The following is a 23,489-nucleotide window of genomic DNA, read 5'->3' as shown; positions in this document are numbered from 1 at the left end:
ATAGAGTTTGCCGCCTCCTCCCCTCCCGTCGAATTTTATGTTGAATTTGGAGATAAAAACAGGCTTATTGGAGATCAAGCAGCCACAACTTCTCTAATTACTTTCTTTTTCATTAACACGTTTTCGCTACGATGTCAGAAAATCCATTGCTATCCATTTATTACGATGGTGAAATAGTGTATAATGAAAAAAAAATTCAATTATCTTTAGATCGGATCAGCCGATAATTACGTATATGACACTGAAAGTCAACAGTTTAACCGCTTTGAAGAATTTGATATTGTATGCCCTCGGACAGCAGGAATCTAAAAGGGTGAAAAAATTTTACTATAGATTTCCGACCGAGTTAAATGGCAATTTACTTTATAAAAGGTATGTTATAGTTGTGTTGTCTTTGTCTCTGTTACTAGTATGTTTATCATACCATCGTTTTGAGAGATATTTTTATTGTTTTGAATTAGGTACCGGTTGAGCGACGACGAGAACGTACGGCTTATAAGGTCGTGGCACAACCGATGAACCAATATTCATCTGTTAGAATTATACATGTTTCTTGTTGTCTTTGGTGGTCGAGGATCATCTGCAGATACTGTCGATGATAGTTCGACGAGTGGCATTGTTAGACGAACTATCAGAAGGACGATGGTGGATCTGAATATGCCACTCGAAAGTAGTCAAGAGGGGTCTAATTTTGAAGTTCGTAACGTTGACTTAATGGATGACGGTGTTGAAAGTCATGACGGTTCTGCTATCAGAGATCCGATGATGGAGCAGTATGAAGTCAACCCCGATGATGGAGACGATGCTGATGAAGAACCACCCGAAATCCCTGATGATGGTGATGAGGAAGAGGAGATGAACTACTATGGTGACACACAAATTGCTCTCACACAGCCTGCTATTTCTCAACCATATGATCGGCCGGATCATTTCACTAGGTTGAATCTCGATGCAATGACTTCAGATTAGTCGTTTATCCAAGGAGCCCCTGAAGAAGACCCAAGTAACGAGTTTGAGGTTGGACAACAATTTAGGAACAAGGAAGAAGTCATGTTGGCAGTTAAGCAGTACAGCATCAGGAGGGCTGTGCAGTACAAAATAGTAGAGAGTGACTATTGGAGGTACAATGCAAGATGTATCCAATTCGGACCCGGTTGTAATTATAGCATACTTATATCATATCGCCAAAAGTAAGAAAGGTGGGAGGTTAAGAGATACACTGGTCCTCATACTTGCATGCAAACTTCGATGGGGGCAAGATCATCGAAGGTTGAATTCGAAACTGATTGCACAACACATTTTCACGTTGGTCAAGACCGATCCAACAATCAGCATCAGGATTTTACAAGGAGGTGTAGAGAATCACTTTGGTTACAAGGCATCGTACAGAAAAGTTTGGCTTGCAAAATAGAGAGTCATCGCTAGAATATATGGCGATTAGGAAGAGTCGTACAACGAGCTTCCTTATTGGTTATCCGCTATGCAGATGTACTTGTCAGGTAAGTTTTATTTTCGATTTATTTATTCGCTATTAAATAATTCAGCCGTGTGCAAAAAGCCGACTAATGTATGTCTAGTTAGGTACTTGGGTGCAACTATGGTGGTAGGCCCAAGAAAGCATCAAGCTGACGCATCTTCCCAAGTTGCGCTGACCATGCTCCGTGACCCGACACATCTGGCGGTACAGCCATGCCAGCACAGCCGAACTCCACGACAACCAGCCACATGCATCAAGGTCCTCCAACAGAGGAAGCCACTTGATATGCACCCGAGAGTCAGATGCATTGGAAAAAAGGATACCGCCTATCAACTACATGATGTATCCTCTCGTATACCTCATCAGCCGCTCCTCTGTGACATCCTACTCTAACTCTCCACAAACCGTGTTGTGGAACCAAGTGAGATTGATAGTCCACTTCGTCTGTGACTGTTTGTCCTCTGGGCCAGGAACAACACCTAGTATCTGCTCACATAACTCCTCAATGGTCCGTCCCTGGTGGTGCTGCTCCCACCCACTTATGCATCCACTCACATGATCACCATCAATCCTGAGTCCTAACTGATATGCCACGTCCTGCAGGGTGATAGTCATCTCCCCGCATGGTAAATGAAATGTATGGGACTCAGGACGCCACCTCTCTATCAACGCCGAGACAAGCGACCCATCATGTTCGAACTCGACCATATATGCGACGTACTCAAACCTAGCTCGTCTCAGATATGGCCTAATCTACTCCCGCGGCTGTGTTATCAAATTTCGTCTAGTGCGCAAGATCCGAGGCGCCTACCAAACAGAAAAAAAAATTTAATGAAAAAGGTTACCATGAATAAATACAATAACAACTTCACTTTTTCTTCAATACAATAAAATAAAAAAAAGTTAAAAAATCATACCACTCGATCAAGTCTTCCAGTGATGTGCTCAATCTGATCCAATCTATACATCTCATGCTCATACCCCAATAACTGCTGCTCCATCGAAACACAATCTAGTAAAATAAAATCACATTATAGATTATTAAAAAATAAACTAAATGAAAAATGGCTTATAAAGCTACTAATTTTAAGCTTACCCTATTTAACTGACATCGTCATGTAAGTAATTAATTTAGAACTAAGTCAATCCTAAATTTTATTGCTCACGTAATTACCTTCTAATTCACAATGCAATGTTATACCTATAACTAAATTATCTAATAATATACTTTCTTATATTCTTTAATTTGTTGATAGACAGCCACTATATTGAAAAACGGTGACATAAAATAATATACCTAACAACACTAAAAAGTACGTCTAACTAACTAACATGTAAACAATAAATCTATTATTCTAACTAACAACCGATCTATACCTAACAATTTTATCTAACATGTAAACAGTAAACCAAGTTAACATAAAAAAATAGACTATTATTTACTAACCTGGAACTGAGATAATCGTCGACACCAAACTTCACGGATGTCGAAAAGGCAGAAAAAAGTAACAGAAAAAATTTGGAAGAGAGAATAGAAAAAGAAAATGACCAGCCAAAATGGTCCCACCAATTTATATAGTGTGTCGAATTCATCATAGAGTTTTCTAGAGGACAGCGAACTTGCTATTAATCTAAACAAAAAAAAATCGAGTTTTTAAAAATAAAAAAATATATTTTTAAAAAAATATTTATTTATTTTATTTTATAAATGAAAAAAATCCATGCCCTACCATTACTTCTTGGAAAGCATGGGAGAATTCGTGCTTTAATATAAGGGAAACGGAGTTGATTATTTGAGTTTTAATTCGTGTAAATTGAGTTTTAACAATCTAGTACAATAAATGTGGTATTCACGGAGGTTTTTAACAATGTTTCTTGATGTCATTTCAGGAAGTTTTGCATGTAACTTTTTCACACGGGTCCTTTCACTAGTACATAGGAAAAGGAGAGTCCATTCCATATTATGGTTTTGCGAATCAAAATCTGTACTTCTATCTTTGATTTCTGAATATATTGGCCTATTTGTAAATTGTTTTGTCTTCTAGATCATGCTATGTTTCACATTTCCATTGTGAATAACTATGGAAAAATAATTTTTAATTAGTTTATATTAGTCTATTTTTTTATTGTAATTAAAATTATTTTTTATTTTTAATTTTTGAAAAATTTAAAATTTATAATTAAAATTTAAAACTTAAAATTTAAATTTTAAAATTTAAAATAAAAATAATTTAAAAATATTAGTTGATATTAACGAATAAAAATCGAGTCTTGCCTGAACTATTAAATTATTAACTCGGAGCAATTTAAAATTAGATGCTAATATATACTAACTATATTACATTTATATTAAAATTAACTACTAAAATTAATTATTAATATAAAATATATGTTACGATATACATACCCGGAGATTAGCACAAATGACGAAGGGGAGTTGGCGGGTTAAACCTAGCATAGATCAGACGACTATGTGTAAACTAATTATTTTAATGTTTTAGTCAAAAATATTAAATATATAAACCGGATCTCATCTAACAATGGTTGAACAGAATGGAATCAAGTTGAAAAGGACAAATGGACAATGATGCTCTATAAATTGTACTGTATGCGGTGGCTGCCAAGCAATTCAATTCCCACATAATACTACATTTGAGAAGCAAAACAGAAAACACATGGCCACTTCCAGCTTTTACCTTCCCCTCATCATTGCTACATGGTTTCTTCTTCTGCCATTCTTGCCGGAAGTTGTTCACGGCACCGACACCAAAAAGGTAGGTTTGCTCCTCTTGATGAATTCCTCCCCCCTCTTCCAGCGTTGAACTTTTTTCAACCTGTATGTTGCTTGATCAGTGCTACATTGTATACTTGGGAGCACATTCTCATGGTCCCAGCCCTACATCTGTTGACCTTGATGCCGCTACAAATTCTCACTTCGATTTATTAGCTTCAGTCTTGGGAAGGTATGGTTTATATTTATATTTAGCTTAAATATGGGTGGTTATCGTTATTTTGATAATTATATCATTTTTTTAAATATTATTTAAGATTATATTTTTATTATTTTACAAATTTTTTATTTTATCTTTTAAATTAACATTATGTTTAGATCAAAGGAAATTGGGAGGAAAGAAGATGTAAAGAAGAAAAATGAATAAAAAAATAAATTTTTCTTTGATTGGACGGATGAGAAGAGAAAGTTGGTGAAAGAGAAAAAAAAGTGACGTAGAGCCCATATTTAAAATTTTTCCTCAATTATGTAAAGAAAACTGACAAAAAGTTAACAAATTATAAATTTATTTTCTGTGTAACATAAAAAAAATAATAATAAATTATAATTTATATATAATATAGATAATAGTATTAATATAATTTTATTTTATTATAATTTTTTTATTTTTTTTATCTAAACAAAATAAAAATTCTTTTTTTTTTTATCTAAACAACACAGGAAAAATTTATTTTTTTTTTCTAAGGATTATTTGAAACGGTGATTTGGACCTGAACATGAAATTTAAACTCCTTCTAAGACAGTATCCGACTTGAGCTTTAAGATTAGATTTCGAATATAGCTAAGAGTGTCAATGTATTTATAGTAGAATAGATAACTAACTTTTAGAATAATTTCACTTTTAAGAGTGATAAGTAAAACTGAACTCATATCGCTGTGTCCAAACTCTTTAAGATCAAGTAAGAATAAATCGGTTATTCATTTTAAATTTAGCTAAATTATAGGCCAATGCATAAAAATCTTTTTTTTTTCTATTTTTTTCTCTTATTTTCTTATATCTAAACAATATCAAAAAGTGTTTTCAATTATTAAAAAATATTATTTTAATTCCAATATTCTTTTTAAGTATTATGAAAATTGTATAGTCATTTTATCTATTACAAAAATATTATTAATATATCAAAATCAACTATTAATATATTTATATATATATAATTTAATTTATTTTTAATATATATTTATATTTTAATATATATTTTATATTAATATCTAATTTTAATATACATATAACATAATCGTATCCATTATAACTATACTCATAATAGCATGCGCTTTATCTTTAGTCATGTACGATTGGATATATGTTAGAAAGATGAAACTTTACTAAACATATCTTTTGAGTTAACAACCTTTAATCTAAATTAAAGGTTGATATGCAGGTGAACATTTATATGAGACTAACGGAATTGTAGTACCGGCAGGCGGTTTAGTAAATTTAAGTTTATATATATAATCCATTAAATTCTATGGAAAGCTAAAACATGAAACGGAAAACACAAACAATTGATTATTATGTAAAGGGAGCCACTTAAATAAAGATGTCAAAAACGTCTTTTTTTAAAGATGTTTTTTAAAAATTAATATTTAATACATATAATCAATTAAACTGTATTATTTTTTTTATTAAAAGTTAGACTGGACAAATCAGTTTAACAAAAAAATTAATAAATTAAATTTTGAATTGGTATAAATTAATATTTTTTATAAAAAATTACTACAATATCCCTATTATAAAACATAACTAAAATATTCCTATTATATATATATATATATATATATATATATATATATATATATATATATATATTGAAAAGTTTAAATTCTAACCCTGTAACGACAAAGAAAAAAAAGTCTAGAATTTAAAATTTTTAAAATTAATATATAATAAGGTATTTTAGTCATTTTATATAATAAGGGTATTATAGTTATTTTTTATAAAAATATTAATTTAGACCGATTCAAATTTTGATTTACTATTTTTCGGTCAAATTAATTTATTTGACCTAATTTTGACAAAAATAACACAATTTAAGTGATTATATGTGTTAAATTTTAATTATTAAAAAACATCTTTAAAAAAAGACATTTGATGCATCTTTATGGGAGCATCCCCCTTATGTAAAAGATAATATGAGTTTATCTATTTTATATTTTAAGAACATATGTCAAGATTATAAATTAAAAATTTTAAAATATAAAAATTTAATTTTTAATATATTTATTTTATATTTATTAAAAGAAATAATTTAAAATATTTTATTAATACTAAATTTATCATGTGCCTTTAGAATATATATTAACTAAATTAAAAAGAAATTAACTTTAACCATTTTTTATATATTTTTTAATTTAAACCAATACTAATGAACTCTTTATTTTAATATATTAGAAATATTAAGTCTTAATATTTTTCTAAAATGTGACAGCCATGAGAAAGCAAAAGAGGCCATTATATACTCGTATAATAAACACATAAATGGCTTTGCTGCCCTGCTTGAAGAGGAAGAAGCAGCACATATTACAAGTGAGAATAATGCTTCTATATACTCCCAATCATATGTAGTTTAATTTTGGTTCGCTGAAGCTAGTCATCTAAATTTGTATGTTTGGAATACCGGGCCAGAAAAACCAAATGTGGTGTCTGTATTCTTGACAAAAAAGCACAACTTGCACACAACTCGATCGTGGGAATTTCTTGGACTAAACAGAAATGATGGCAACTTGGCATGGAGGAAGGGAAGATTTGGTGAAAATACAATCATTGCTAACATTGACACAGGTAATTAAGCTTTTCTAATCTATCTACATCTACTGCATCCTCTGCATATTATTATAATCCAATCCGTACGGATTAATTTACATTATTATATCTTCCGAGAACAAGATTCCCCGTGACTATGGGCCATGATATATATAGAATCAATTTTAAGAACAATGATGATGTTTTTATCATTTTTCTAGACTTCTTTTTTTATAATTTTTTAATATAAAAGATAAATTTTTATGTCCTTTAGCAAATATTTTTTTTAAAAAAATTAAGAGTAAACAGAATTTATTATTTTAGTCATTAATCTAATTTTTTTAATTTAGTAATCTAATAATATATTTTTAAATTTTAATCCACATTTTAAAATATTATCGACTAACTACTAACCAAAAATAATAAATTCTACTTATTTTTTTACATTCCTATTTTTTTATATCAAAATAAAGATATATAAAAACATTAATACTTATATAATTCATCTAATATTAATATTTATATATAGCTCAAGTCGTTTTAGCTCAAGCGGCAGGATACATGTGCTTGCTCATTTCCTTGCTGGCTTAAAGCCAAAAGAAAGGACGCCCTGTAATAGTATGTAATAGTAGTAGTAGTGGAGCAGCGACGGCAGCAGAGTTCGCGCGCTTCCAATGACTCTTCGCGGGGTTCTGATTAATTTGGGGAAGAATGAATTAGAATTTATAGGAGAACTTAAAAAGGCGGAAAGAAGAAATTGAGTTAACAAATCCTCACCTGGTGGCGTTTTGTGATGCAATCGCCGCTGATTTGTGGCCCGCGAAGGAGTCCTGCCTTCACAACCTTGTTTTGGAATTGCAGCAATGGGTGTGCTTCGCGGGCTACCAGTTACTCTTCGCGGGTTTTCTTGAAATTTGGGGGGAATCAACTCAGGGTTATAAGAAAAAAAGGGGGCAAAACAAAAATTAGATTGCTTAAGATTGGATCCTCACCTGGCGGCGTTTTGTGATGGAGTCGCCGCTGATGATAAGACACGCGAAGGAGTTCTGCTTTCCCAGCATATTTCGCGGCGGCAAGGTGTGTGGCCTCCAGATCTTCGCCGCTATTTACCGTGCCTCACATAGGCGATTGCGGCGTTTTTGGTGGAGTCGCCGCTGATGATCGTGGCACGCAAAGGAGTTCTGCTTTCCCCAGCATGCTTTGCGGCGGCGAGGTGTGTGGCCTCCAAATCTTGGCCGCTATTCACCGTGCCTGGCGTATACGTAGTAGTAGCAGTAGACTAGTATATAGTAACAATAATAAACATAATATATGTATTGCCAAAACATGATCAGTTGAAGCTAAGTTATATATATATTGATTTAGAGTTAGAAACTTGGATATAAGAAAATTAATAGTGGTACACTTTTTTCTTCTAATATAATCTCGATGATATATGATTTAGGAAGGTTAAAAATTTAATTAATGAAACACTTTATCACACAAAATTTTATGTTTAGATTATAAATCAAAGATAGTAAAATATTACGATATCTAAAACTAAAATATACACATATATAGTATTTAAACGAGAATAATTTAGCTAAGAGTCCTTAAAAAATATGGCAGAACAAAAATGCAACATTCTCAAAAACGTCAAAAATCATAAACATCTTGTAAACAAAACCAACGAGACAAAAAAATATATACATAGAAATTCTAAAGGAGATATATATCAAGTCCTGAGTCTCGGCCTGCGAAGTAGAGACTAGTTAGAGTATATATATATATAACCCTAAAAGTAAACATAAACATAAATCTTATTTTTTTAAAATCAATCTCTAAGAGAGATATACAAGAAAAATACAAAAGTAGAGAACACATATATAAAATCTAAGTACAAAAAATAAATTTTAAAGAAAATTTTTGCTTCCCAAAAACAGATCATGTACGTTCAGCGAAGTACGTCACATCCGATACCTGTAAAGTAGAAATTTTTAAAATGGATGAGAACATCATTCTTTACAAGACCCTTTACTAGACAATCCTAAATTCCGATCATTCAAGGTTCAAGTATAGAATTTTTTCTAATCCAAACAGAATAAACAAATTAAGTTTCAGCCCTTATTAATAATCTCTAATCTCGTTTCTCCCTAACATTAAGTTATTAATTCTCTCAATATCATTATTATTCGTTCAAGTATTAAACCCGTCCGGTTCTATAGTCTCTACAACTATTATCAACAACATATCAATCTCCAAAGATATCAATTATCATCATTAGTCATACTAGTACTCTAATAAATCTCAGTTCTCTCCAATATAAATCATCATCTCTCTCTATTTTATAACTGCCCACATTTCATAATTCTATATCAGTTCTCATCAAATCTCAATTCAAAGTAAGTGAGATGAGCCACTACTCTTGCATCTACCCAGGAAACTTATATATCAATTAATACTCATTCAGCGTCCTTCAATCACTCAATCATTCGCATTTCATTAAAAAAAAAATAGTCCTCAGCATTATCATTGCCAGCATGAGAAACCTCTTAATTATGCAAACACATACAAGACAGTATAAAGAATACACAGATAGAGATAACAGATAATGCAATTAGATCAAGTAGCATATAAATACAGTTAATCAAGTAAGCAAGCCAAAAACCAAAAAAGCACACCCAAATAAATCATACAAATGCAAATGATGCATGTCTGTCCTATGGCTACTGAACTCACCTGTCAGTTATACAGCCAATCCCAACACTTCTAATAGCTAACCCAGATATGGAACACCACAACACAGAATATGTATGTATTACTCGTCTACCCATGCCGGTGTTTCACTACAACTCGGAATAGGCATTACTCATCCACTCAGGCAGATGCCTCAACCATAATCCGGATAGGGATTAGTCATCTATTCTTAGGCCATGACTCGAATAGGAATTACTCATCTATCCTCAAAATCATAACTCGGATAGGGATTACTCATCTATCCTCAAAATCACAACTCGAATAGGAATTACTCATCTATCCTCTAAATCATCACTCAACATTTCAAATGTCCTTAACTATACACCTGATCACCATCACCATCATCTCATTTAGTATAATCAATGCCTCATTAATTCAATTATTCACTTTACAAATCTTTCTTAATATCAATCTAACTCTCTCCATATGTTCGCTCTTATTTCAAAGTCTAAAAACTAGCTATCAGACCTTAAACAGAGGTTACAGAGGTGAAAAAGCATATTGAATAGGAAAAAACAGTTAAAAAAAGCATTTGTTAAAAAACAGGATAATCATGTGTACGCATGTCTCGTGTGTACGCATGAATCCCTTTTGTGCGTATGCGTGAAACGCGCACGAAAAAAATACATTTGTAAAAGGCAAGTTGTGCGTATGCATGAGTCATGTGTACATATTACTTTACTTTTGTACATATACATAGTATGCACACAATATTCGTACAAAATTCTTTCACTTTTGTAACACACATCATGCGTACGCATGACCTCAATTTTTTGCAACTTCTGCAAAATTCAATTTTTAACCCTAAACTTCAAATATGCATAATGTTTTCGTTAAAATTCATTTTTTATCCGTTTTTCAAACGTTGTAAACTACTCAAGCCCAAATTTTATTTAAGAGAAGTTTCACAAAATTTGAGGGTCCAAAAGTTAAGTCACAACACGTCAAAGTTGGTTAAAAAAAGCATATTTTTTACCCAAAAATTTGTCAAGTCCACTAGTTTCAAAGCTCCCACTCAATTTTAAATCAACCACACCAATTCAATACCAAACACTCTTACACAGTATCAAACACTCCTCGATTACCTTTTAATTGTTCCAACACTTAAGTTATTCAATTCATTCAAACATTTTCATTTATAATTCCATGATTAATTCTTAACCAACCCAATTTACCATTATTCGGCACAATATTCAATTAGCAATTCAACATATATTTATCAATTTCCTATCTTTCCTAACCATTTGTTATACCAAATTAACCATTTCAACTCCAATCTTTATCACACACATACTCACAACCACATTGTCAACAATTATTCCATTCAATAATTCACACCGCTTACCTTCACTTATCTCATAAGAAATTTTCTCACCCTATGACGACTTCAGGCCCAACACCCACATCAATTATCAATATAATCAATAATATCAGAACTTATGTCCCATTCATTCATATAAACATTAATATTACTCAATCACCACACAGTTCCCAATATCGTAACCAATTGAATCAAACACATTCATTCAACTAATCACAAGACAATCCAATTTTAATCCAATCCTATCCTAGGGGCAATTAACCTAGACATTCATATAACTTTACATAATGTCTATCCAAAATTTAAATTCGTATCTTAATGGCAGCAATTTCTAAATTTTTTATTTTCTTTCCTTTTCGGTCAAACCAAACTTGTCTAACACCAATTGAACCTCAATCAACAGCTCTAAGATCGATCCAAGCTCCCAAAATGTACCAAATCACCCAACAACTCTAATATTACCAATTTTACACACACATGGAAGAAAATTTCGAGACGAACGCATGACCACAAACAACTAGTCAATCAAAACTTCGAATAAAAAATTATGAACAACTGAAATTGGAAGTAAATAGTGTCACTAAATTATTTTTTTTCTCTCTCTTCTCTCTTTATCACCGTTCCTCACTCTCTCAATGTGGGTAAATGGTGGTTTACTAATTTTTGTGTTGAAGTGGGGTATTTATACAGTGGGCTTGAATCCACTTTAGTCCGATTCACTTGCTTTACTCTGTTAGTCTGATTTTTTGTCATAATCTTTAAAATTTATGTTTTAAATTAGATTATAAATATTTTTATTTTTTAAATTATAAAATTTAATTTTTTAATTTCTTAATTCATAATTAATTTATTAGTTAATTATTTATTAATAAATCGGGTTTTACAATTAACATATTTCGATAATAATCACTACATAACTATATAATTAGGGAGTCACTTGGATAAAGACGATGAAAACGTCTTTATATAAAGATATTTTTTAATAATTAAAATTTAACACATATAATCGATTAAATCGTGTTATTTTTGTCAAAATTAGGCTAGACAAATTGATTTGACCGAAAAATGGTGAATCAAATCTTGAACTGATCTAAATTAATATTATTTTTTATAGAAAATAACTACAATACCCTATTATAGAAAATAACTAAAATACTTCTATTATATATATTAATTTTGAGAATTCTAAATTTTAGTCCTTTATTTATCTATCGTAGGGTTAAGATTTAGAATTTTTAAAATTAATATATATATATATATATATATATATATAATAAGAGTATTTTAATCATTCTCTATAATAAAGGTATTGTAGTCATTTTTTTATAAAAATAATATTAATTTAGATCAGTTTAAGATTTGATTCACCATTTTTTCGGTTAAAATTTTGACAAAAATAACACGATTTAATCGATTATATGTGTTAAATTTTAATTATTAAAAAATATCTTTATATAAAGACGTTTTCAGCGTGACTCTCATATAATTAACAATTTATTATTTTATTATTAACTACTAAAAGATAGTATTAAAATAATTTGTTTCATATATTAGTTAAAAATCACTATTTTAATTTCCATTGTGTCATTGTACGATTGTTCTTAAATTCTATGGCATTATCATTGCACGTATGGGAACGTCACGATAAAATTTAGAGTCTTAGAATCGAAATATAAAGATATGGTAAATTCTATTGTACCATTTTTATAATAATATGTAAATTACTTTTTGTAATATGTCATTTTTTAATTGATTATTTGTTCGGTTGTGCGGTTACCGGACGGTTCGGGTGGAATATGTGGGACTGGAGACGCTTCGATCACGATCGTGTTTGGATCCGGTCTACCGGATAGTCGAGCTCTCGTTGTGGAAGAAGGGGGTGTCACCTGCAAAGACACTCCGACGCTCTAGTCAATTAGTGTGCAGGTGAGAAATGGGTTAGGTGGAATGTGTGACGTACCTTGGGGGAGGGGTAGGACCCTCCCCTTATATACTGTGTCGCACAAGGGCAGGACCCTCTTTCTGCGAAACTTCCTCGCACAGCTGTGGTGATCAGCTGTCCCGGACACGTGTTCGGGTCGGGTATGGGCGTATCACTCGACCGTTTTGATCGGGTGGTTAGTGGGTCGGGTCGGCCCAGGTTCCCTTTGGGTCAGGCCGTAACAGTGCCCCCGACGCGTCGGCAACAGCCGCGTGGGCTGTTGGGGGCGTGTTGTTTTTGACCTCATGCGTTGTCGCCAAGCCGGCCGTCCGTGGAGGGGACGCCCCTCTTGCGCGCGTGTCTGTTTGTTGCTGGGGCGATCGGTTATCGCCTCGTTCTTCATGTGGAGCATTAAATGCTCATAATGGGTTTTAAAACCCTTGGTGCAAAGACTAATATGCCCCTCGGCTTTCGCGCTCCTTTTGGTGGTGGTTTTAAAACTGTTTTGCAATGCCTTTGGGATTCATTTGACGATTATCTCTTCGCATCCGATTCTGCCAACCTCCATCTTCTTCTCCCTCATTAGTTCCGGGGCGTTGTTGTTGCTTTCCTTTCGAATTTTTGCTATCAGTGCAGGTAATTTCTTTCGTCTTCTTATTATTCTTTTGCTTCTGCCATTACTTCCTTTTTGTGCATGCCGTATGTTTATCTTGCATGATGGCTGATCTTAGGTCCTAAGTAGGTGTGTTAGGGGGGTTGCCATTCTAGAGTAACTTTGTTTGGGTCTTATCATTTTTAACCGTGTTTAGCCTTAGTTGCGGAATAGACTGAGTGTAACTTATGTCGGGAAGTTTGCCGTTTTCTAAGAAGCTGGTGATGGGGTCCATCCATGAGGGGCCTAGCCTTGATAGGTGCAGAGTGACCGCCGGCTCCCTCATCATACCTTGGATGAGAGATCGATTATCTTCTCCCGGTTTGGTGCTGGCCAGTTTTGATAGGAGATCTGCCCGTGTGTTCCTTTCTCTGAGCACGTGGTGGATCGTGACCTCTTCAAACTTTTGGCTCAAATCCTTGACTTTTTCCAAGTACTTTTGTAATAATGAGTCTCTGGCTTGATAGCTCCCGTTTACTTGGGAGGTGACGACTTGTAAATCGCTGCATATTTCCAACCTCGTTGCTCCGACTTCCGTTGCTATGGCTAAGCCCCCTATGAGGACTTCGTATTCTACTTGATTGTTCGAGACGGGAAATTCAAACCTGATTGACTGCTCGTATACGACCCCAGCTGGGCTTTCCAGAATGATCCCGGCGCCCCCGGATGTCTAGTTGGAGGCTCCGTCCACATGGAGCTTCCACCATGCGCTCGTTTCTTCGGTAGGATCTCCCGTTACTTCTACTAGAAAATCAGCCATTGCTTGCGCCTTGATTGCTTGCCGGGGTTCGTATCGTATGTCGTATTGGGAAAGTTCAATGGACCAAGTCATCATCCTTCCCGCCAAATCGGGTTTTTAAAGTACTTGTCGGATTCCCTGGTCCGTTCTTACGACAACCTAGTGACCTTGGAAGTATTGTTTTAACCTCCGTGAAGAGGTCAAGAGTGCCAGAGCTAGCTTTTCCAGTTTGCTGTACCTTAGTTCTGCCCCTTGTAGGGCTCTGCTCACGAAATAGACTGGTTGTTGAGCCCTCCCTTCTTCTCGCACTAGAACTGCAGCCAGGGCTTCTCCTGTTATGGCGAGGTATAGGTATAATGGCTCTCCGGCCTTTGGCTTTCCGAGCATAGGGGGTGCCGCCAGGATTTCCTTGAAGTGCCTAAAGGCTTCCTCGCATGCGGGCGTCCATTCGAATGCTATCCCTTTCTTCATGAGGTTAAAGAAGGGCAGGGCCTTTGTCGCCGAAGCTCCGAGAAAACGGGATAACGAGGTCAGTCGCCCTGCCAATCTCTAGACGTCCTTGATACAACCCGGGCTCTTCATCTGGAGTATCGCTTGGCATTTCTCCGGGTTAGCTTCTACCCCTCTTTGGGTTATCATGAATTCTAGGAACTTTCCAGCTTCCATGGCGAAGGCACATTTGAGGGGATTGAGCCTTATGCCGTGTTGTCAGAGAGACGCGAATACATTTGCCAGGTCATTCAAGAGGTCGTCGGGTCGCGTTGTTTTTGCGAGGATGTCGTCTACATAGACTTCCACTGTCTTGCCTATGAGGTCGTGGAATATCTTGTTCATCAGCCTTTGGTATGTTGCCCCAGCGTTTTTTAGGCCAAATGACATCACCTTATAACAGAAGGTTCCCCCCGGCGTTATAAACGCTGTTTTGTCCTCGTCGAGACGGTGCATCGGTATCTGATTGTAGCCGGAGTAGGCGTTCATGAAGCTCAGATAACGGTAGCCCGCCGTAGCGTCGACGAGTGCGTCTATGTTAGGGAGGGGGAAACAATCTTTAGGGCATGCCTTGTTAAGGTCGGAGTAGTCTACGCACATTCTCCATTTGCCGCTGTGCTTTTTTACTAGAACTACATTCGAGAGCCATGTCGAGTAGTCTAGTTCTCGTATGAAACCTGCTTCTAGGAGGTTGGCCGTCTGCCTGGCCACCTCCTCTGCCCTCTCCCGCGACATCTTTCTCCTCCGCTGGGCTACCGGGGTGCTTCCGACTTGACGGCCAGGTGGTGTGACATAATTTCGGGGTCTATGCCCGGCATGTCGGCCGGTGTCCAGGCAAACAAATCCCCATTGGCCCTGATCATTTCTACCAAGGGCTCCTTCAATTCATGTGAGAGATTCCTGTTGACAAACGTGAATTTTTTCTCCGTGTCGCCGACCATGAATTTTTCCAGGTCCCCCTCTGGTTCCGGTCTGGGTTTGTCGTCTACTCTGGCGTCCAGGTCAGCTAGGAACACCCCAGACGCCTCTTTGGATTTCTTTCTTAGGGAGAGGCTGGCGTTGTCGCAAGCGACTGCCGTCTCAAGGTCTCCTCTTATGGACCCTATAGATCCGTCATCGATAACAAACTTCATGACTAGCAGCTTTTTGTTGATTATCGCTTCAACATCGTTAATCGTCTTCCTTCCCAAGATGATGTTGTAGGCGGTGGAATCTCGGAGGACCACGAACTCGGCCATCGCCGATTTTCGGCCTTGAGCCTGTCCCACTGAGACCGGCAGGGATATTACTCCATCAGGTTTGATGAAGTGGTCACCCAACCCGATGACCTCGTGCTGGTGAGTCGACAGGTCGGCGTCCCTTAGCCCCAGTGCGTCAAACACGTTGCGGAACATGATGTTCGAGTCTGCCCCTGTGTCGACAAGGATTCGTTTGACGAGACCGGTTCCCACTCTGGCCGTGATGACCATGGGTGGGTTTTCAGGGGCCTCGTCAAACCACTGGTCTTCCGGGCCGAAAGAGATGGAAGGGGGCTTCTTAGAGCTTTGCACCAGCGAGGAGGAGACCGCCAAGACCTTGGCATCTTTCTTGTGCGCCGATCGTGACCTTGGCGCGGCGTTTTTGGCTGTCACTACGTTTATCACGGTGAGGCCGTGATCTCTGTTTTCTGGCTCTTGTCGCCGCTTTGCCGACCGGGTTTTGCCTTCTTCGTCTTGGTCGCGATGACGCCTCCTCAGCTCCCTTATAAGATGGGAGAATTATGTTAGTTTACCCTCCCTTATTGCTTGTTCTAGTGCATCTTTCAGGTCAAAACAGTCCTGTGTTTGGTGACCATAGCCCTTGTGATAGTCACAATAGAAGTTCTTGTTTTCCCCCGTACGGTCCTTAAGTGGTCGGGGCTTCGGCAGGATTCCTTTCTTGGCATTTTGCTGATAAACTTCCATGATGGGAAGAGTGAGCGGAGTGTAGTTGGTGAATTTCCCGCCCCGGGGGAATGGCCTAGGTGCCTTGCTCGGCGCTCCTTCCCTGGCTCGTTCTTTTTGTCTTTCTCCATTACCTTGTTGCCTAGGTTGGTTGTAGCCGGAGTGCCGTTTATTGGCAGCCACGACTTGGCTGACTTCCTCATCATTTATGTACTCCTTGGCTACCGTTTGGATCTCGTGCATCGTCCAAACTGGTTTCGTGGTAAGGTGCTTTCGAAAGTCCTCGTTGAAGAGGCCGTTCGTCAGACAAAGGCTGGCCACCGAATCGGTTAGGCCGTCAATTTTCAAGCATTCGTCGTTGAACCGGTCCAGGTATTTTCTGGTCGGCTCTCCCTATCTCTAGGTTATCCCCAAAAGGTTGATCGGGTGCTTTGCCTTTGCTATTCGTGTTGTGAATTGGGCTAGGAAGGCACGGCTGATGTCCGAAAACCCATAGATGGACCCCTGTGGGAGGCCGTTAAACCATCTGATCGCGGGTCCTGCCAGGATCACCGGGAAGGCTCGGCACCTCACCTCGTCCCCTACTCCCTCCAGATTCATCCTAGCTTCGAAGGCTGTGAGGTGTTTCAGAGGGTCTTGGGTTCCATCGTACCTCATGTCCGTTGGTTTGTCGAAGTGCTTCGGCAACCGAACTTCGAGGATGGATCGATGGAATGGGGTGGCACCCATTATTACGGGTCGCCGTGTCCTCTCGGACCTCTCTTCCCCGTCTTGGCGATCTCGTCCCGTGTAGCGCGTTTCCTTGCCTCGGGAGTAGATGATTGTGTCATTTCGTCTTCTCGGGATGGGTGACTCTTCTCGAGTGCTCTCCGCTTCCGTTCGGGATGCGGAGGCGTGTCGTAGACAACTTCGGTGGGAGTCTCTCTCTCGGCTTTCAAGAGATGGGGAGTAGCTGGGATCAGTGGTTCGTTGGTCGTGCTCCTGGTCGGCCAGCTGCCGTTCCAGGTTCTGGACCTTGTGGCGTAGCTCCTGCATTATTCTGGCGCTGTCGCCGCCAGTTCCTCCGAAGGGTCGCGTCTTTGTGTGTGGTTCAGTGCGTTGTCGGGGGGACCTTTGCCGTTCTCTTGGCGAGGCGACGAAGGCTGCCCCCTCTGCTCTGGCTCCTCGGCCTTGGTCTCCAGCGCCCGGCACGACGTCCATTTAGGAATCCCCACAGACGGTGCCAATGTTCGGTTGTGCGGTTACCGGACAGTTCGGGTGGAATATGTGGAACTGGGGACGCTTCGATCACGATCGTGCTTGGATCCGGTCTACCGGGTAGCCGAGCTCTCGTTGTGGAAGGAGGGGGTGTCACCTGCAAAGACAATCCGACGCTCTAGTCAGTTAGTGTGCAGGTGAGAAATGGGTTAGGTGAAATGTGTAACGTACCTTGGGGGAGGGGCAGGACCCTCCTCTTATATACTGTGTCAGATGCGGGTCCCCAAGGGCAGGACCCTCTTTCTGCGAGACTTCCTCGCACAGCTGTGGTGATCAGCTGTCCCGGACACATGTTCGGGTCAGGTATGGGCGTATCACCCAACCGTTTTGGTCGGGTGGTTAGTGGGTCGGGTCGGCCCAGGTTCCCTTTGGGCCAGGCCGTAACATTATTATTATTATGTTAACTATGGTTAAACTATTTTAAAATTAAATTAGAGTCCAAAATAGATAATTGTATAATTTATTAAAATATTAAAAATTAAATCTATGATTCTTTTCCAAATCATACTTCCAAAAAACTTTAATTTAGGAAAGACATTAGTTGATGCAGTGAAAGCAGTAAGACCAAACCTAGGGCATACTGTACTTTTAATGAGTGAATAATATTTGATGTCTAGTTTCAATGAATCTTATCAATTTAGGTTCGTAAGTTTCAACTTCCTGGTCCACTCTTGGTTTATCATATTTCTATTATATTTTAGAATTGTAAGCATTTGTGATAAGAAATTATATCATATTTGAAAAAAAATGTATCATTAATATGGGAAGAATGACACAAGATGGAAGAATAACAGGCCTGACTTACAAAAGAAAAAAAAAACAAAAAGAAAAAAAAGCAACCAGTGAATCTCACAATATATGTAAGTAAGGAAGTCTTCTAAAAAGATCCGAGTCTTTACACTCTATAGAGGCTAAATATCTAGTTCTGTCCCATAAATTTTGTTTAACTGAAAATCTACTATTGAAGGTGCATAAATTGCGTTCCAATCAAATACATGTATAAATTTTCTAAAATAACTAAAATGAAAAAAATTAAAAAGGTGAAGGCAAAACTTAGCAGGAATGAATTTGAGTAAAAAACAACAGTGGAAGAGAGGAAATGTTCTTCACCCTCCAAGGGAGGTGTTCTTCAATTGAAGGGTAGAACGAATCAAATTAATAATTTAATACTAATTTGGTAAAAAACATATAAATTTACTTTTTAATTTTTACAAAAATTATATAATCATCCATCTTAAAAAAATATTTAATTACAAAATGATCCTATTTTAGTTAAGATGTTAATTTTTATTGGGTTAAATTAACTCCAATTAAAATTAAACATCCAATTAAAATGTGTCGAATAATTTACATGTTAATTTAGAGGAAGTTGAGTAGAAACCACCTAAAAATATATATCCAAATTCACTAATAGTGTCTCTAGTGTAACTGTTTCACCTTGAGCAGGAGTTTGGCCAGAATTGAAGAGTTTCGGTGACAGGGGATACGGCCCCGTCCCATCAAAATGGCGCGGGGGTAACGTTTGCCAAATACCCGATAACAAGGGAAACCCTTGTAACAGGTTATGATCAAAATAATAGTTATGTAATTTATGCTCACTGCAATGAAATGAATAAACTTAACTACGATAGGTGGATTGTATAAACAGGAAGTTAATAGGAGCAAGATTTTACAACACTGCCTTCCAGGTCTACAACGGCAAGTTAAACCCATTGCTACTCACAGCGCGCGACTTTGTGGGTCATGGGACCCACACTCTATCAACGGCTGCCGGCAATTTCGTGCCAGGTGCCAACGTATTTGGAGTTGGCAATGGAACCGCCAAAGGTGGCTCCCCAAGAGCCAGAGTTGCATCCTACAAGGTTTGTTGGTCGCTAACTGACTCAGCCAGTTGCTATGGCGCCGATGTGCTCGCCGCGATAGACCAGGCCATAAGCGACGGTGTTGACATCATCTCACTCTCCGCTGGTGGCCAGTACTTAGTCCACCCCGAAGATATCTTCACTGATGAAGTCTCCATTGGTGCCTTCCATGCAGTTTCTAGAAATGTTGTGTTCGTTGCGTCTGCAGGGAATGATGGACCCACACCAGGAAGCGTTCTTAACGTGGCTCCTTGGGTATTCACAATTGCTGCTAGCACCATTGATAGGGACTTTACTAGTACCATCACTCTTGCTAACGGTCAACAAATCAAGGTATTTATTTATAATAGTAACACAAGAGTCGTATATAAATTATTTAAGTTAATAATTACGGTTTAATTTTTTTCCACCTAGGGTGCGAGTCTTTTCGTAAACTTGCCACAAAACCAGGCTTTTCCTCTGATTGATTCTACAGCTGGTAAATTTGCTAATGCGTCAAACCGAGATGCGTAAGTACAACTGTACAATTAGCAATTTCTTGTTATTGAACGAATTCTTATCGTTTTTAATTTGGTCATTGTTTTGTTGCTTTGTGGCAGTCAATTTTGTAGGCCAGGAACACTTGACCCAGCGAAAATAACGGGGAAGATAGTGTCATGCTTTAGAGAAGGTAAAATAAAATCGGTTGCAGAGGGCCAAGAAGCGAAGAATGCAGGTGCAAAAGGAATGTTCTTGCGCAATCAACAGCAAAATGGGAATACTCTTCTTGCCGAGCCTCATGTTTTGTCAACAGTTGGCGATCATGATGCACATAAAAACGGCACTCCCTCTTCTGCACCAACTACAAATCCTACTTACTTTACAACTGCCACGTAAGTGTCAATACCAATCAAAGTAATATCCATATTACATATCCTCATGTATGTTAACTATGCTTATATTGCAGGGCTCCTGCATCGAGCTCGTCTGATGAGACACTGACGTTCTCATCAGCGACGACAGTTTATGGTATAAAGCCAGCTCCAGTTATGGCTTCCTTCTCCTCCAGGGGACCCAATAAGATTCAACCATCAATACTCAAGGTTGTCTTATCATACTCACTTCATTTGATTCGTTATTAACTGTATATAGTATGGTCCCCTGAATCCTTGATATTGTGGTGGTTTTCATCAGCCGGATGTGACTGCGCCTGGAGTGAACATACTTGCATCATATTCATTATTCGCAAGTGCATCAGACCTTCTATCTGATAATCGTCGTGGGTTTAAGTTTAATGTGCTTCAAGGAACTTCAATGTCTTGTCCTCATGCCGCTGGTATAGCTGGACTTCTCCGAACCCTTCATCCTACTTGGAGTCCAGCAGCTATCAAATCTGCCATCATGACTACTGGTAATTTCCCTTATCCTTCATTCAATTTATTTTGTACACTTATCTTTGAATTTAAATATGTTTTCAACTTTTTCGTTTTTTATGTGCGTCTTATTTCAATTATTAAACATAAACATATCATTTCACATTGGGAAAGTATGAGGAGCAAATGGAATATTTATACAACGTGTACAATGGAGATTTAGGGAGTATTAGAGATATAACCATTAGTGTTACCTTTTCTCATCAGCTGAAGCTTTTGGGATGAGTGGTATCATGACATGGTATTAGAGTGCTAGATTCAAAAGGTCAAGAGTTCGATTCTTGGTGAACCCTAAAATTAATTTAAGCTTTTGGGAAGATGTTTATTATTCCTAGTACTCGGATGGTTATTCTAGATAGTATGGAGGATGTTTATTTTGTAACTCAATAACCCATTGTACACATTGTACAAATAGTCTATTGTCTCCCTAGCGGGATCCTTTCACATTTATCCTTCCTGTCCCCGATAATTAACCAAGCCATTCAAACCTTGTTAACCATTAGGGCCATTAACATATACAAAACATTTATACACATACCCAATGTTTTAAACTCTATTATAATTATCCCAGAGTTATATATAAACTATTGGGAGTTACTTTGGTTCTTTATATTTTTTTTTTGAATTATTAACTACTACTAAATCACATTTTTCAGAAATCAATAAAAAAATCCAAATAATTTTAGAATTTGAGTTAATAGACACATGGTAATTATTAAGGACAAATAATTAATGAATACCACCAATATTCTGAATTATTGTATAGGCAGGGAAGAAATTCTCCAAAATATTCAAAAGAAATATGGTGATAAGAGGTCAACTGATATATAAGAAGACTGATAAAGTAATTAGAGGTTGTTAGAAGTAGTTGGAATCAGTTGCAGCTAGCAGTAGTGGCTGGCTGTTATTGTTAGTAACTAAAGATCACAACTTGATGAACAAATCACAATAGTTTACATATATGTAATGATGTACATCACTCTCTACTCTCTACAATTAATTAAGACAATAATGATCATCAAGTTATCTTTCTAAATCTCTGTGTTCTCTCTCTGTTCTATTCACAAGTCTTCACAACCTACGGCCATTGATACCATTTTCAAAAATATAAGGTGGTTAGCTTATCATATGATATTTTTTGCACTGAAAAATTGTGTCAAAATTTATGCATGTCATATTATAAGTAGTATTTTTTGGAGGAATGCTAGGGGGCAGCAACTTTGTGATTTGTAGCCATCAAATAGTCATCAATGATGATTTTAATGGTGTGAGATGGATGTGAGATTTCATCTAATGGCTCACATTTCTTTGCTGGTTATGTCAGAATTTAACAAAGTTGCTAGCCCCCTAGACTTTTCCGTATTTTTTGTTTTAAGAAAATTACCTATTGTTATGTGTCTCCTTCAGCAACTACACAGGACAACACAAACAAGCCAATTCAAGATGCATTTAACAACAAGCTAGCGACTCCCTTTGATTATGGATCAGGGCATGTTCAACCCAATCTTGCAATAGAGCCGGGACTTGTTTATGATCTGCACCTTAACGATTATTTGAACTTCTTATGTGCTTCTGGATACAATCAACAAGCCATTTCAGCTCTTAATTTCAACAGGACTTTCACTTGCAAAGGAACTCACAGCATTAATGACTTAAACTACCCTTCAATCACGTTGCCAAATCTTAAGTTGAGTCCGATAACAGTTACTCGTACACTCACCAATGTTGGTCCCCCAGGCACATATAATGCAACTGCCAAATTAGATGGATGCAAAATTACTATTGTGCCCAACTCATTAACTTTCACAAAGATATATGAGAAGAAAACATTTCGAATTACTATACAAGCTTCAAGTGTGATAAAGCTTTATAAGTATCAATTTGGAGAATTGTTGTGGACAGATGGAAAACACAGAGTTAGGAGTCCCATCACAGTCCAACGCCGAAGGTGATGACAAGTCTTCTCAATTTGGGTCTTAGAATATGTGAAATAATGTCTTCTTTTTGTAATAATTATTGGTACATGCGAGCTTGATATCTGATTATCTGTATGTCATGTATTTATTTTTCCGCTTAAAGAATTGTGTGTTGGTCTATGCAGTGAAAATTGTTGTACGTACTATTATCTAATTATTAATCTAAAAGCTTAGATTAAGTTTCAGTATCCAAA

At 37.0% G+C, this 23,489-nt stretch overlaps 1 protein-coding gene across 1 annotated transcript; it reads left to right on the top strand.

Annotated features, from left to right (window-relative positions):
• Nucleotides 1-3,954: 3,954 nt before the first annotated feature.
• LOC112797670 (subtilisin-like protease Glyma18g48580) lies at nucleotides 3,955-23,489 on the top strand. The gene is made up of 11 exons (XM_025840723.3): nucleotides 3,955-4,251; nucleotides 4,331-4,440; nucleotides 6,695-6,792; nucleotides 6,892-7,047; nucleotides 19,492-19,606; nucleotides 19,694-20,240; nucleotides 20,322-20,416; nucleotides 20,507-20,779; nucleotides 20,854-20,989; nucleotides 21,081-21,297; nucleotides 22,727-23,489. The coding sequence occupies exons 1-11, from the start codon at nucleotides 4,153-4,155 to the stop codon at nucleotides 23,269-23,271; spliced, it is 2,391 nt and encodes a 796-aa protein (XP_025696508.1). The 5' UTR covers nucleotides 3,955-4,152; the 3' UTR covers nucleotides 23,272-23,489.

The sequence above is a fragment of the Arachis hypogaea genome, chromosome 4 (genome assembly GCF_003086295.3).
Source record: "Arachis hypogaea cultivar Tifrunner chromosome 4, arahy.Tifrunner.gnm2.J5K5, whole genome shotgun sequence".
Classification (NCBI taxonomy): domain Eukaryota; kingdom Viridiplantae; phylum Streptophyta; class Magnoliopsida; order Fabales; family Fabaceae; genus Arachis; species Arachis hypogaea.
The sequence above is the reverse complement of the archived record's forward strand: the minus strand, read 5'-3'. Positions and strand labels throughout refer to the sequence as shown.

Excerpts from the sequence above, each read along its gene's own strand:
- LOC112797670 (XM_025840723.3), top strand. The coding sequence starts at position 4,153 with ATGGCCACTTCCAGCTTTTACCTTCCCCTCATCATTGCTACATGGTTT. Across the intron at positions 20,417-20,506 it reads AATGCGTCAAACCGAGATGC|TCAATTTTGTAGGCCAGGAA; the intron begins GTAAGTACAACT and ends GCTTTGTGGCAG. Across the intron at positions 20,990-21,080 it reads TTCAACCATCAATACTCAAG|CCGGATGTGACTGCGCCTGG; the intron begins GTTGTCTTATCA and ends GGTTTTCATCAG.